This window comes from Salmo trutta, unplaced genomic scaffold (genome assembly GCF_901001165.1).
Source record: "Salmo trutta unplaced genomic scaffold, fSalTru1.1, whole genome shotgun sequence".
NCBI classification, from domain to species: domain Eukaryota; kingdom Metazoa; phylum Chordata; class Actinopteri; order Salmoniformes; family Salmonidae; genus Salmo; species Salmo trutta.
Window position 1 is genome coordinate 524,011 of NW_021823477.1, and position 15,319 is coordinate 539,329.

The 15,319-nt window shown below is 41.8% G+C and overlaps 1 protein-coding gene across 3 annotated transcripts; it reads left to right on the plus strand.

Annotated features, from left to right (window-relative positions):
• Window positions 1–1,962: 1,962 nt before the first annotated feature.
• LOC115191093 (golgin IMH1-like) lies at window positions 1,963–14,631 on the plus strand. 3 transcript variants are annotated; one of them, XM_029749088.1, is made up of 3 exons: window positions 1,963–2,263; window positions 12,664–12,907; window positions 13,037–14,631. In XM_029749088.1, the coding sequence occupies exons 2-3, from the start codon at window positions 12,818–12,820 to the stop codon at window positions 13,565–13,567; spliced, it is 621 nt and encodes a 206-aa protein (XP_029604948.1). In that variant the 5' UTR covers window positions 1,963–2,263; window positions 12,664–12,817; the 3' UTR covers window positions 13,568–14,631. The 3 variants fall into 3 exon arrangements, with proteins under 3 accessions (XP_029604948.1, XP_029604949.1, XP_029604950.1); XM_029749089.1 differs by lacking the exon at window positions 1,963–2,263 and adding an exon at window positions 10,930–10,959; XM_029749090.1 differs by lacking the exon at window positions 1,963–2,263 and having other exon boundaries at window positions 12,636–12,907.
• Window positions 14,632–15,319: the final 688 nt, after the last annotated feature.

The following is a 15,319-nucleotide window of genomic DNA, read 5'->3' on the forward strand; positions in this document are numbered from 1 at the left end:
TTTTAGGAAGCACTTGTGACCTTCTGTTGTTGGGTCAGGCCACGAAGGAGGATTCTACTGCCGTGTTTGTAGGTTGTAGTTAATGCTTCAGTGTTTCTGAGGAGGATTCTACTGCCGTGTTTGTAGCTTGTAGTTAATGCTTCAGTGTTTCTGAGGAGGATTCTACTGCCGTGTTTGTAGGTTGTAGTTAATGCTTCAGTGTTTCTGCTTCAGGCCTCTGTCTGGGGAGGGAAGGCCACTTTGAAAGTACCATGTTTAGATTCATAACGCCGTCTGAGATTGAATTCTTTGCAAACAATGACATTTTCATTGTAAACAAGACACTCTGGCTTGGCATTGGAGAAAGATGGTAAGATGAATGGATATCTCTCTGTCCGTTCTTCCCTGAAACTTTGATTTTCATTATCCACCTTTCTTTTGCTACTTTTTGAGAGCGACATGTTCTCTTGCTATCAAGCTCATTGTTCTGAATGAATGTTGATATTAATAAAGTAGTGTAGACTACAATAGGCTACGTAGACCTGTTTTTCCCCACCAATCAACGCACAGAGAAATAAACAAAAAGTTATAATTGAATAGAGATATTGGTGATTTTATGAACTTAATCAGATCTAAATTATTTTATTGTCACTCATTGTTATGCGGTGATGCGCACTGTGTCGCCAGTGCGCATTCACAGCCCGGTGAGCTCTGTGCCTGCCCCACGTACCAGGCCTCCAGTGAGTCTATCCAGCCTGGTACGCCCTGTTCCTGCTCCTCGCACTTGCCCTGAGGTGCGTGTCACCAGTCAGGCGCCACCTGTTCCAGCCCCACGCATCAGGTCTCTAGTGTGCCTGCCCAGTCCGGTGTGTCTTGTTCCTGCTCCTCGCCCTGAGGTGTGTGTTACCAGTCTGGCGCCACCTGTGCCAGCCCCACGCATCAGGCCTCCAGTACGCCTTCCCAGTCCAGAGCTTCCGGCAACATCCCCCAGTCCGGAGCTTCCATCGACGTTCCCCAGTCCGGTGAGACCTGTTCCGGCTCCACGTAAAAAGCCTCCAGTGATGATCCATGGTCCGAAGCCTCCAATGATGATCCATGGCACGAAGCCTCCAGTGATGATCCATGACATGAAGCCTCCAGTGATGATCCATTGCCCGGAGTCTCCAGTGATAATCCATGGCAAGAAGCCTGTAGGGATGATCCATGGCCCGGAGCCTCCAGTGATGATCCATGGCACGAAGACTCCAGTGATGATCCATGGCACGGAGCCACCAGTGGTGATCCATGGCACGGAACCTCCAGTGGTGATCCACGGCGCGGAGCCTGCAATGATGATCTACGGCGCGGAGCCTGCAGCGACGGCCCGCAGTCCGGAACCTCCTGAGACGGCCCGCTGTCCAGAGTCTTCAGCGACGGTCCGCAGTCCAGAACCTCCGGTGATGATCCAAGGTCCGGTGACACAAAAGCAGAGGGATCAGCGGGCGGAGAGGGGGTTACGCCCCGAACCGGAGCCGCCGCCTCTGCTGGAGGATCCGCGGGATGAGAAGGTTCTGCGTACTGCATCAGAGCCGCCATAGACATTAGTCACCCTCCTTAACCCTCCCTTTTTTTTTGTTTAGGTGCATCCGGAGTCCGCACCTTTGGGGGGGGTACTGTCACGTCCTGACCATAGAAAGCTGTTCTTTTCTATGGTAGAGTAGGTCAGGGCGTGACAGGGGGGTTTTCTAGTTTAGTTTTTCTATGTTGTTTTCTAGTTTTGTATTTCTATGTTGGGTTTTGTTTGGGATGATCTCCAATTAGAGGCAGCTGGTCATCGTTGTCTCCTTAATTGGAGATCATACTTAAGTAGGTGTTTTTCCCACCTGGGTTTGTGTGAGATTGTTTTTGAGTAGTGTATGTTTCACCTCTGCATCACGGTTTGTTGTTTTTTTGTTCTTTAATTTATGTATTGCATAGTTTCACAGTTCAATAAAATATGTGGAACGATAATCACGCTGCACTTTGGTCCGCTCCTCTCTATGACAACCGTGACACCCGAAGCCAAATCTAGTTGACAAACCCTGTTTTATAGTATGTCATGGCCTTTTCTGGCCAACTGCTGTTATGTTTATGATATACTATGGTGTTGTGTCACTAGACTTTGACCAGATATTATTGCATCCAAAGATCAACTGTACCTAGAACATAGATACAGAGCCACTTGTCATCAGGAAGCTGCTCTCTCAGCACAACGGAAAATATCTCAATAACTTGACATGTTCTGGTTGTGAATTCAGGCGACAAGGTAAGAATCTTCCCAGGGATTATTGTAAAGTGTGTAGAGAAATTAAATGTATGGTGTTATTTTAGTATAGTGACTGACAGTAAAACACTCAGATCTAACAGTCCATTTCATTTGGGACAGTTATGTGACAGTTCAATCATACAAAATGGTGCTAACTGGGCGTAGGCAAGTCAAATTCAAAAACATATTGTTCATATATTCATATATCGTGATTATTTTACCATTTGTAAAAATGTTAATGTATCATAGTTCTAAATCATCTTTCAGAATATCAGAACATTTGTTGTTTTCTAAACTACAATGATCTCCTGCTTCCTGTGTAATTTGGTTTGAAACCACTGAACATACTTTTCTTAACATTGTTATTATGAACTGAATTCAGTAACAGCATAATAATATCATACCTGTTAAACAAAGCAACACAGTAGAATGAGAGAAATTATTAAAAGAGAAAGTGACTTATTAATATTATATTGTTGTTATTATTTTTATGAGTTAAACTACATGGAGAAAAGGTGACAAATATCAGTCACGACTACATGTTCATGTGATGCATTAAATCACCTGACTGTTTGGATGTAAATGTTAGTAAATGTTTTATTTCTAAGATATAATTAATCAAGTAGAAAAATTGACCTTCAATAATTAGTTGTCACTGTGTTAACCACAACCAACATGCTGGATCTCTGTTTAGGGGACAGTGCTCTAAAATGAGTCTCTCTGGGGAGAGAGGGGAGGGGGCCCTGCCTCTAAAATGAGTCTCTCTGGGAAGAGGGGAGGGGGGCCCTGCCTCTAAAATGAGTCTCTCTGGGGAGCATGAGATGACAATGTTGTCTAACCTCTATGGGACCGGCGGGACGAATTCGTCCCACCTACGTAACAGCCAGTTGAATCCTGTGGCGCGATTTTTAAAACGTTTGAAATACTATTACTTCAATTTCTCAAACATATGACTATTTTACAGCTATTTAAAGACAAGACTCTCGTTAATCTAACCACACTGTCCGATTTCAAAAAGGCTTTACAACGAAAGCAAAACGAAAGCAAAACATTAGATTATGTCAGGAGAGTGCCCAGCCAGAAATAATCAGACACCTATTTTTCAAGCTAGCATATACTGTCAGATAAACCCAAACCACAGCTAAATGCAGCACTAACCTTTTATGATCTTCATCAGATGACACACCTAGGACATTATGTTATACAATACATGCATGTCTGTTCAATCAAGTTCATATTTATATCAAAAACCAGCTTTTTACATTAGCATGTGACGTTCAGAAAAAGCATACCCCCCGCAAACTTCCGGGGAATTTACTAACAATTTGCTAAATTACTCACGATAAACGTTCACAAAAAGCATAACAATTATTTTAAGAATTATAGATACATTACTCCTCTATGCACTCGATATGTCCGATTTTAAAATAGCTTTTCGGATGAAGCACATTTTGCAATATTCTAAGTACATAGCCCAGCCATCACGGGCTAGCTATTTAGACACCCACCCAGTTTAGCCTTCACCAAAATCACATTTCCTATAAGAAAAATGGTCTTACCTTTCCTGTTCTTTGTCAGAATGCACTCCCAGGACTTCTACTTCAATAACAAATGTAGGTTTGGTCCCAAATAATCCATCGTTATATCCAAACAGCGGCGTTTTGTTCGTGCGTTCTAGACACTATCCCAATGGTAAATCACGGTCGTGCGCATGGCGCAGAACGTGACAAAAAAATTCTAAATATTCCATTACCGTACTTCGAAGCATGTCAACCGCTGTTTAAAATCAATTTTTATGCAATTTATCTCGTAGAAAAGCGATAATATTCCGACCGGGAATCTGCAATTAGCTAAACAGCCGAAGGAAAATACCGCACGGGGTCGAATCGCGCACGCGCCTAATTCTATTGTCCTCTGATGGGACACTTGGAAAAGGGGATTCTGTGTTTCAGCCTGAGGCTGCCTCGTCATCGTTCAGGTTTTTCCCGGGCTCTGAGAGCCTATTGGAGCCCTAGGAATTGTCACGTTACAGCTAAGATCCTGACTCTTCAATAAACAGAAGCAAGAACAACAACACCTTGTCAGACAGGGTACTTCCTGCATGAAACCTTCTCAGGTTTTTGCCTGCCATAGGAGTTCTGTTATACTCACAGACACCATTCAAACAGTTTTAGAAACTTTAGGGTGTTTTCTATCCAAACCTGAACAATAATATGCATATTCTAGCTTCTGAGTTGGTGTAGGAGGCAGTTAAAAATGGGCACATATTTTTTCCAAAATTCTCAATACTGCCCCCTAGCCCGTAGAGGTTAAGAACTTATAAAGACTTTGTTTCTAAAACGTTATATCCACAATTTTTTCACATTTGTTATTTTCATCAGAAAATATTTGTTAGGGGTAGAATTGATCATTAAATGCAAACACACTGGTGGCCAGGGAGGCATCTCTGTGTTTGAAAGATGGCCTATGTCATCTCTGGCTGACTTTTTTACAATACAATATATTACTGTCGACAGATACCCCTCGTAGATAACTGCGTTGCAGCTAGCATTAGGAGAAGACAGTGTGGTCAGTGGAGAAGGCACTGTGACCTTTGACCATACTTGGTTGGTTTTCCAATCCATAAGTGGGAGTAAACGATCCATTAAGTCTGCTCCGAGTAGCAGCGGTTCAGATTCGATGCTGGTAACATACACAGGGTGAAGAAGCGATACGTCCTGGGAGTGTAGTTTCAGCATGAGTCTCAATGTGAGAGGCAAGGTAGTCTGAGTGAAACCTCGAAGTGTAGTGTCGCATTGTTTAGCTGGAGTCAAAGCCCTTTTGAGATCGTTGAACAACGTTTGAGAGATGAGTGAAATTGTCGAGCCTGAATAAATTTGTGCATGACAGGTTAAACAGTCTTCCATGACTGTTTCCAGGTATGGGCTGTTTGAGTTGCGTTTTGTGGACATATTCCCCATAAAGTGGAGTGGTTGATCACAACGACGTGATGTGTCATGTGAAAACAGATCAACTTGTCGGGTTTTGAGTGGAATTGGCTCCTGCAAAGTGTTTGACCATTTTCTTCACAACCTTTTTATCAGAGACTATAGCAAAGCCTGTGGGCTTGGTCTTGTTCGAGTGGGCCCTGGATAGGTTCTCGAGTGAGAGCGGGAGTAATTTGATTGTTAACGTCCTTGGTGTTAATTTCGGCGGACCTGTTGTCCTGCAATTCCACATCTAGTACTAGTGACGTGTCTTTTCTCAAATTTTCTTTGCTTTAGTGGTTACATTTACATTTACATTTACGTCATTTAGCAGACACTATTATCCAGAGCGACTTACAAATTGGTGCATTCACCTTATGATATCCAGCGGAAAAACCACTTTACAATAGTACATCTATATCTTTTAGGGGGTGGGTTAGAAGGATTACTTTATCCCAGGTATTCCTTAAAGATGTGGGGTTTCAGGTGTCTCCGGAAGGTGGTGATTGACTCCGCTGTCCTGGCGTCATGAGGGAGCTTGTTCCACCATTGGGGTGCCAGAGCAGCGAACAGTTTTGACTGGGCTGAGTGGGAACTGTGCTTCCGCAGAGGTAGGGGGGCCAGCAGGCCAGAGGTGGATGAATGCAGTGCCCTCGTTTGGGTGTAGGGACTGATCAGAGCCTGAAGGTACGGAGGTGCCGTTCCCTTCACAGCTCCGTAGGCAAGCACCATGGTCTTGTAGCAGATGTGAGCTTCAACTGGAAGCCAGTGGAGTGTGCGGAGGAGCGGGGTGATGTGAGAGAACTTGGGAAGGTTGAACACCAGACGGGCTGCGGTGTTGTGGATGAGTTGTAGGGGTTTAATGGCACAGGCAGGGAGCCCAGCCAACAGCGAGTTGCAGTAATCCAGATGGGAGATGACAAGTGCCTGGATTAGGACCTGCGCCACTTCCTGTGTGAGGCAGAGTCGTACTCTGTGAATGTTGTAGAGCATGAACCTACAGGATTGGGTCACCGCCTTGATGTTAGTGGTGAATGACAGGGTGTTGTCCAGGGTCACGCCAAGGTTCTTAGCACTCTGGGAGGAGGACACAATGGAGTTGGTTCATGTATTAGAACATCTACGGAGCATCGGTCAACATTTTGATTGTCATTGAACACTTTGTTACCCTCGTGCTCTGACACTGTGTGGGTTGGGTGCAGGAATGTAGTGATCGGGTCAAGTGTAGAGGTAGTCGTTTCAATGGCAACGTACTTTACAGTTATTTTGACCGCGGTGGGTATTGGTATTGTGGTTTTGTTGTAGAAACCATTGTTGTGCATCATCTCTCCATGCTCCAATACCTGAGAATGCACCCTCTAACTGGAGTGAGTGCTTCTGGTCACACTTCAAAACCGAGATGTCAGTGCTCGCAGCGCTGCGCACTTTTGATGGTTCAAAAACTTGCAAGGTCTCTGAGTTGTAAGATAGACAAGCCAATGTGGGCTGTAGTTGGGATACATGTTTGACAGAAACATTTGTTTGAATGGTAACAGCTTTTCCATTCCTGTTTCAGTGAGTAGGCCAAAGTAAGCCGAAAGAAGCCTATTATAGTAATCTTGTGAGTGTTGTTTGACAGTGTTAGCCAGCGAGCTGTCGTGTTTTATTTTCAAAACTGTGGCAAGTTTAGCGTAGTCATTTGCACGTGTTGCTGTTGTTGAATGAACCTCCGACGTTCGCGTCAACAGGTAAAGCCTGTCAGAACCTGTAGTGTTTGGGTAGCCATCCAAGGCGTCCTCTATATCTGTTAGGAACGTTTCAGTGTCGTTTGGCTTACCTGGAACGGGGTCAAAGGTGCGGAAGCTTTTGACGTGTTTGTCAAGGCGTTCCGTGCCAAGCGGGCGGAGAGGGTTGGCTTCATCCTGTGGGGAAATCGGGGCCGAAAGGCCAAGAGGAGAAGCAAAGATTTGGCTTTGTTGGCGAGGAGGCACCAAATTACTCTGTGCCGAATGGCCAAGAGGAGAAGACTGAGAGACATCTGAGAGTGGCAAAGTCTGAAACCTTCTTTCTTCTTCACTCCTTTGTGTGCCAAACTCCGATTGATTGGTTGGGTAGTCACGCTGTAGCGCGTGACTGTTCTGGAATTCCTCCAAATGGTACCTAAGAGTGGTATTCTGCTGCATAGCAGATTCCACTTGGGAGCTTAAAGTATTGATTTTAGATACGTGAGTGTCACACTTGCTCTGTTCGGCCTAAAACGTATCTGTCATAGTTTGTAGGTAGTGGTCTTGAGTACAGAGCGAGAGATTCAATGCGGAGATTTCTCTCACTTGCTTAGAAATCAATATTTCCATCTTCATCACCTGAGTTTTCTCATCATTCATTTGGTCGGCGACTTCGATGAGTTCTGCTGATTTTTCATCCAATTTAGCCATTATGTTCATTAACCGATGGTCTTTGGTTTGCAGCATTTGGACTAGAACATTATTTCTTTGAGTAACATTCATCAGAACTGACATGCAGGTTATCAAATTGCACGCTCCTGTTTGTAGATAACTCGACAGATTTATCTAGTTGGGAGTGGACTACATTGTATTTAGTTTTGGCTAAATCGAGTTGTTCCTGTAGAAAACAATTTTGTTGAGGAGTTTGTGCGTTAATTGTTCAGTTTTCAAACTCAGTTCCTCAGCAAGCAGAATGTTTTTATTTTCTGCTGTTGTCATTGGTTGGTCGGTTCTCTCCACCTGTCCCTTCAAATCAACCAGTTCTTGCTCTTGCTTTTTCTGTGCACTGCAATACTGAGCTGATGCCAATCGCTGATGGCGATACATCAGGGCTAATCTGGAGAGAACCTTTACCAGACCCAATGTTTGATTTTGGAGAGCGTTTGTCGCAATTTGTGCTGTTTACCCCCTAATGGCACAGTTAGGTTTATATCACTGACAAGGACAGCGATCAATCCTTTTATGGGTGAGGGTTCACTAATTAGCGGGGGAGTGGAAACCACCCCCTCTGAGAGCTTGTGCATTATTAACAAATTAGGAAAATGTTACCCTTTTTTTGTTTAAAGTTTGAATTTTGGGTCGTTGGAAGCTGCATGATGATTTAATTATATTTGAAGACGTTAATGACCCATCAATACTGGATCAGTAATGTAGGAGTTGGACGTGAATGAATTTGAAAATGCAAAGTTAATTGATTAATCAAACCTGTATAGGCTATTTGGAAATTAAACTTTAATTAACCTGACAGCATTGCTGTATCTTGGTTAATGTGGAAAAAGTTTAAATTGTCTCATTTGTAGAATCAAATCAATTTGGATATTATTCAAAAGATCCACCTGAAAAGATTTGTTTGGCAATTTTAACTCCTTAGTTAAATTGAAAGAGACAACGATATCCAATCAGTGGAGATTGGCTGGCTATCGGAAGAGTAACCACTTGTTGGAACTGTGGGACAACGTTGGGCCTCAATGGAATTTTTATTTAAACAAAAAATTAGATTATTTACCACCTGGGGTCACTTATCCCTGAGGGCTGAAACCACATGGGATTCCTGCGAAGGTGGGACTTCCATCAATACTGGATCAGTAATGTGGGAGTTGGACTCAATGCTTGGAAAAGCAAATTTAATTGAATAATCAATGTTAATAATGATAATTTAAACCTGTATAGGCTATTTGTTAACCTTAAAACGTAGCTATATTTAGGTTAATAATGTGGAAAAGTTTAAATTGTCTCATTTGTAGAAACGAATCAGCTTGGATATTATAAAACAATCCACCTGAAAAGGTAAGTCTGGCCATTTTAAGTTCTTGGTAAAATTGAATGAGAATGATATCCAATCAGTTGACATTGGTTGGATAAGATACGGTGTACCTTGTTTCAATAAACGTGAGCATACGGTTGGTGGCACATAGAAATAATGATAAAAAACCCCAGGGGTCACTGATCGCAGAAAGCTGAAATCAAACGGAAGTCCAAAGGAGGCGGAACTTCCGTTTTCCCCGGAACATGGGTGTCGCCTTCTGAACAAAGGAAAAATGGCTGCTTTCTCTTTGTTAGCGTAGCATCTCGTGCTCAGCTAATCCTATTTGTAGAGGAATTGAAGAACAACATAGGATCCCCTTCAGCAAGGGAACGGTTTTACTAATAACGTCTTACGTTCAAACCCTTTCGGTGTTATTTTTTGCGATATTTTACCAGAAAACAATGAAATACACAGTTGTCTACTCACACTACTGAAAACGCGAGAGACAGAGAGATAATTATCGCTTGGTCAAGCTAATATCTACTCAAATTTCAATCGGCTGGCCCTATGTCCTCGCTCGAGAAATGAATAGTGATCGAGAGTACCCACTTCTGAAACGCGAGAGACAGAAATAACACGTTTGGCCCAACGCATCTATTTGTCAAATTTCTATAATTAGTTGGATCGTTGTCCAAGTACTAGAAATTGAATCACTAACCCTACACGCTGAATTCATCAGAGAAACAACATGTAGGCACCCTCAGATCTTTTGTTCAAATGGGAACATACACACCTCAACAATTCCTGTCTACAGCTCTAATGATGTATAACAATCTGGGTGTATAATGTAAACTGTTTTTCAATTTTATATGGCTGAATGCAACATGAAGCCCTCATTCTATCTCAGATTCCTCGCTCGGGGAATCAATATGTCATGTCTTGACTATCATCTTTTATTTTACCTTTATTTAACTAGGCAAGTCAGTTAAGAACAAATTCTTATTTAAAATGGCGGCCTAAGAACAGGGGGTTAACTGGGGGGGACCTGAACAAGGCAGTTCGGGGATTCGATCCACCAACCTTTCGGTTACAGTCCCAACGCTCTAACCAGTAGACTACCTGCCATCCCATCATTAATGAGATGACATATTTTATTAAATCGATTACCTAACGTTTAATTATAACATTATTAAATGAATCATGCAACAATTATCACAATTAACCTCGGTCCCCCTGGAAAAGTTTATTTAACGAGTTACCGTTTTCTGAATTAACTCTTAAAGATCTAAAGATCTCTTACATATCAGTCATTAATTAGTCATGAATTAATTGTTACCTTCTGTCAGTCTCATTCTCAACATCGTAAAATTCTTGGATATCTGCACGAACCCTTGTCTAAATGATGAATCAGTGATATACAAATTGGCTTAATTATTTATTTACTAATTAAATAATCAAACAGAAATACATAACACACACACACACACACAGGTTGAATTGATTACTGACATAATGCATTGAAAAGTCCCTAGTGGACTTACCCGATATGATGGCTTGGTACATAGTGAACAGGGAGGGGCATGTAAGAAAAAACAGGAGAAGAGACAAAGTTCAACTTTTATACAGTTGAATAATACGCTCATCATAAATATGGATATTTAGCACCCTAACAACCGCTCATTCTGATTTTAGAAATGCAACGTACATATTAAGGATTGTATGTCTTTGTCATCTCGCTCTGTTAACCTCTATGGGCTAGGTGGGACGCTTGTTATATTGTGTGTGTGTGTGTGTGTGTGTGTGTGTGTGTGTGTGTGTGTGTGTGTGTGTGTGTGTGTGTGTGTGTGTGTGTGTGTGTGTGTGTGTGTGTGTTTACTCCCTGGATGAGGAGATGTAATCTCATGTTTTGTCCACAGAAACCAACAGGAGAGATCAGAGTCAGAGATTCTCAGTGGTCAGTCTTCCCAGAGTCATCAAACAGACCTGGACTCTATATTCAGTGTATGTGGTCCTGTTATGTACATTTGTTTTTGTTTTCCTCAAGTAAAGTTTCTTTCAATTATTCATTAATGTGTTAATGAGAAAGCATTTATTCTCTTGCTTAAGTTCCACAACATCTAGATGTGAATCTGATCACTGGGAAATATACACATTCAGAGATACAGTTATGTTGTTCTCCTGTCCTTAGTTACATCACAAATTAACAATGAATTTAACATTATTGTTCTTTAAGTACCCACAGACCCTTCCAACTGGTTGGAATACAGAAATCTTGTTTCATTACTCAACCTTTTGATGTTACGGTACTGCAAGGACTTTATTTGTGGTTACAAAGGGATTTTCAACTTTCCTTTTGTCCGAGTGGGGAAAACAGTTTAGGTATTTATGACCATCATAAATCTGTGGTGGGAGAGGGGGGGGGGTATGATCCCAAAAGGGCAAGTCATGACAGGTTACAGCCTTATTCTAAAATGCTTCATCAATTTATACACATTACCCCATAATGACAAAGCAAAAACAGTTTTTTATAAATTTTTGCTAGTTTATAAAACAGAAATGGAAATATCACATTTACATAAGTATTCAGACCCTTTACTCAGTACTTTGTTGAAGAACCTTTAGCAGCAAATACAGCTTCGAGTCTTCTTGGGTATGACGCTACAAGCTTGGCACACCTGTATTTGGGGAGTTTCTCCCATTCTTCTATGCAGATCCTCTCAAGCTCTGTCAGGTTGGATGGGGACCGTCGCTGCACAGCTATTTTCAGCTCTCCAGAAATGTTCGATCGTGTTCAAGTCCGGGTTCTGACTGGGCCACTCAAGGACATCAGGTTTTCATCATGGATCTCTCTGTACTTTGCTCCGTTCATCTTTCCCTCAATCTTGACTAGTGTCCAAGTCCCTGCCGCTGAAAAACATCCCCACAACATGATGCTGCCACCACCATGCTTAACCGTAGGGATGATGCCAGGTTTCCTCTAGACGTGATGCTTGGCATTCAGGCCAAAGAGTTCAATCTTGGTTTCATCAGACCAGAGAATCTTGTTTCTCATGGTCTTAGTCCTTTAGGTGCTTTTTGGCAAACTCCATGCGGGCTGTCACATACCTTTTACTGAGAAGTGGCATCCATCTGGCCACTCTACCATAAAGGCCTGATTTGTGGAGTGCTGCATAGATGGTTGTCTTTCTGGAAGGTTCTCCCATCTCCGCAGAGGAACTCTCTCAGAGTGACTATCAGGTTCTTGGTCATGTCCCTGATCAAGGCCCTTCTCGCCGATTGCTCTGTTTCGAAGGTTGTCGCTGAGAACGGAATGTATATGTTTTTAAATAACATTCTTAGAACATTATTTTAACGTTAATGTTAATTTGTAATTTTTATGGAAAGTATTCTTAATGTTCTGAGATCATGACTAATAGAACCATGAGGAAACCTGCAGAAAACATCATGCTGAAGTACTGAAATTCACAGCTAAGAAACATATGATTATGATTCTCAGAAGGTTATATGCTAGCTGGGTATCCTGCACCTTTCCCAGAATGTTGTGGGAAAGTTGAATTTAAAATAAATAAAATACAACCACTCTCTCACCAAAATAAATGTACACATACATGTTATTTAATCATTTCATCCAAACTGCTTGTGCGCTTTAACGAGAGTCTGCGTAGCCAGGAGCTAAAAGAAGGTTTTAATGTCTGTTTCCACTAGATTGCCTTACAAACTGACCAGACTGTCTGACCAGCACTGCATCCTACTGACTGATATCTAACCAGCCCAGAGGCTTATAGAGACATTAGACTGTCTGACCTACGCTACCCCCTACTGTGAGAGCCACGTCAGGCAGCACTACGCCGTCCCAGGAATGCAAACACACACCCTGGTTGAGGTCACTACAGACATGGGACACAAAGGCCACCATGGCAAAGCTGGAATGACAAAGAGATATCAAGAGGTAATTTAATGTTATTTAACATTTCTGTATGGCATTGACAATACCCCAATTTGATAAATGCTCCTATTTCATGTCGTTGTATTTCAGTTAGAGAAACTAAACTGGGAACTCTGTGTGTTTCATGTTTAGGAAAGGGAGACTGAGGAGGAGGAGGAAAGGGGGAGCTTCTGTAAAAAGATGAAGATGCAAATTATTAAAGTGGAAGGAGATTCTTTTGAGGAGAACTCTAAAGAACTGTTGAGGAGGATATATGAGCTAGAGGAAAATAACAGAAACATCTATAAAGAATTGAAGAAGGAGAACTCAGAACTAAAGACAACTTCTGAAGACCTGAGGCAGGAAAACTCAGAACTAAAGAAAACGTCTGAGGACTGGAAGCAGCAGAACTCAGAACTAAAGAAAACATCTGAAGACTTGAAGCAGAAGAACTCAGAACTAAAGAAAACATCTAAAGACTTGAAGCAGAAGAACTCAGAACTAAAGAAAACATCTAAAGACTTGAAGCAGAAGAACTCAGAACTAAAGAAAACATCTGAAGACTTGAAGCAGAAGAACTCAGAACTAAAGAAAACATCTAAAGACTTGAAGCAGAAGAACTCAGAACTAGAGAAAGACTTGGAGCAGAATAATGAACAGGACAAGTCATGTTGTATAAGTTAAGCTCAGACTACTCTCTTAGAAAATAAGGTGCTACCTAGAACCATAATGGGTTCTTAGTATCCCCATAGGAGTACCATCTGAACATAACTATTTTTCCTTCGAAGTGGAACCCTTTCACCACTAAAACGTTCTAAGTAGAACCTTTTTCACCACCCAATGTTTCTACCTGGAACCAAAAAGGATTCTCTTATGGGGTTAAACAAATAACCCTTTTTTTATTCAAATAACTATACATTGGAAAGCTCTCTTCTTGGAGATACGTGTCAGAATCTGGTGATAGTGGTTTAATCATGGTTTATATACATTTCTACGCAGAACAGAGTAATAATACCCACCCAGTCCTGTAGATGAGTACCTCTGTCTGAGTGGTTTATCAATGTTTCAGTCCTTTAGAAACTGGACTTAGTTTCTAAGTCCTGTAGTTTTACAATGTTTCAGTCCTGTAGATGAATAACTCTGAATAGTTTTACAATGTTTCAGTCCTGTAGATGAATACCTCTGAGTAGTTTTACAATGTTTTTCCACTGTGTTTAGTGTATATGAAAACATCTCAGCTCTTACTGTTCTCTTCAGACTGGCTCTTCAAAACCTCCATCAGAGGCATTTTCCCATTATCTCTGTAGGATCTGCTAGAGTCCTCCGAACATAAAAGCATAATGTGAAAATGAAGCAATATCTTGGTACCTGCCCGAGTGGTGGGTCAAACCCGTTTTAAACAGGCTAGCATGTTAATGTCATAGAGCAGGGGTATTCAACTCTTACCTTACGAGGTCAGGAGTACTGCTGGTTTTCTGTTCTACTTGATCATTAATTGCAGACACCAGATTTCACAGGTTTAAATCGGTCCCTGGTGGAGGGGAACAATTCAAAATGCAATGGAACTGGCTTCAAGGTCCAGAGTTGAGTTTGAGGGTCATAGAGAATTCTTGTCTTGTAAAATCACACCCTACAGGTTTGATGTTCAGTCTTGAGAAAGCCAAACATATCTTGTGGATCACTCCAGAGAACTGCACCAGGGAACTACATTAATATGGGAAAAGACTTGCAGATGTAGGTTAATTGTACTTCCTGTTGTACTTGTTATTCTTCCATTGACAGCAACACTAACACTTGGTTGGCTTCGAGGTCCAGAGTTGAAGGTTTGATAATTAGACCTTTGTTATTCCTAATTTATATCAATTACCTTGCTGCTGGGTCTTCTACCATACCATACCATGGCCTTCCCTGTAGCTCCGTTGGTAGAGCATGGTGTTTGCAACGCCAGGGTTGTATATATGTATCAATGACCTGCTGGGTCTTCTACCATACTAATCTATATCAATTACCTGCTGGGTCTTCTACCATACTAATCTATATCAATGACCTGCTGGGTCTTCTACCATACTAATCTATATCAATGACCTGCTGGGTCTACTACCATAACATACTAATCTATATCAATGACCTGCTGGGTCTTCTACCATACTAATCTATATCAATGACCTGCTGGGTCTACTACCATACTAATCTATATCAATGACCTGCTGGGTCTACTACCATACTAATCTATATCAATGACCTGCTGGGTCTACTACCATACTAATCTATATCAATGACCTGCTGGGTCTTCTACCATACTAATCTATATCAATGACCTGCTGGGTCTTCTACCATACTAATCTATATCAATGACCTGCTGGGTCTTCTACCATACTAATCTATATCAATGACCTGCTGGGTCTTCTACCATAACATACTAATCTATATCAATGA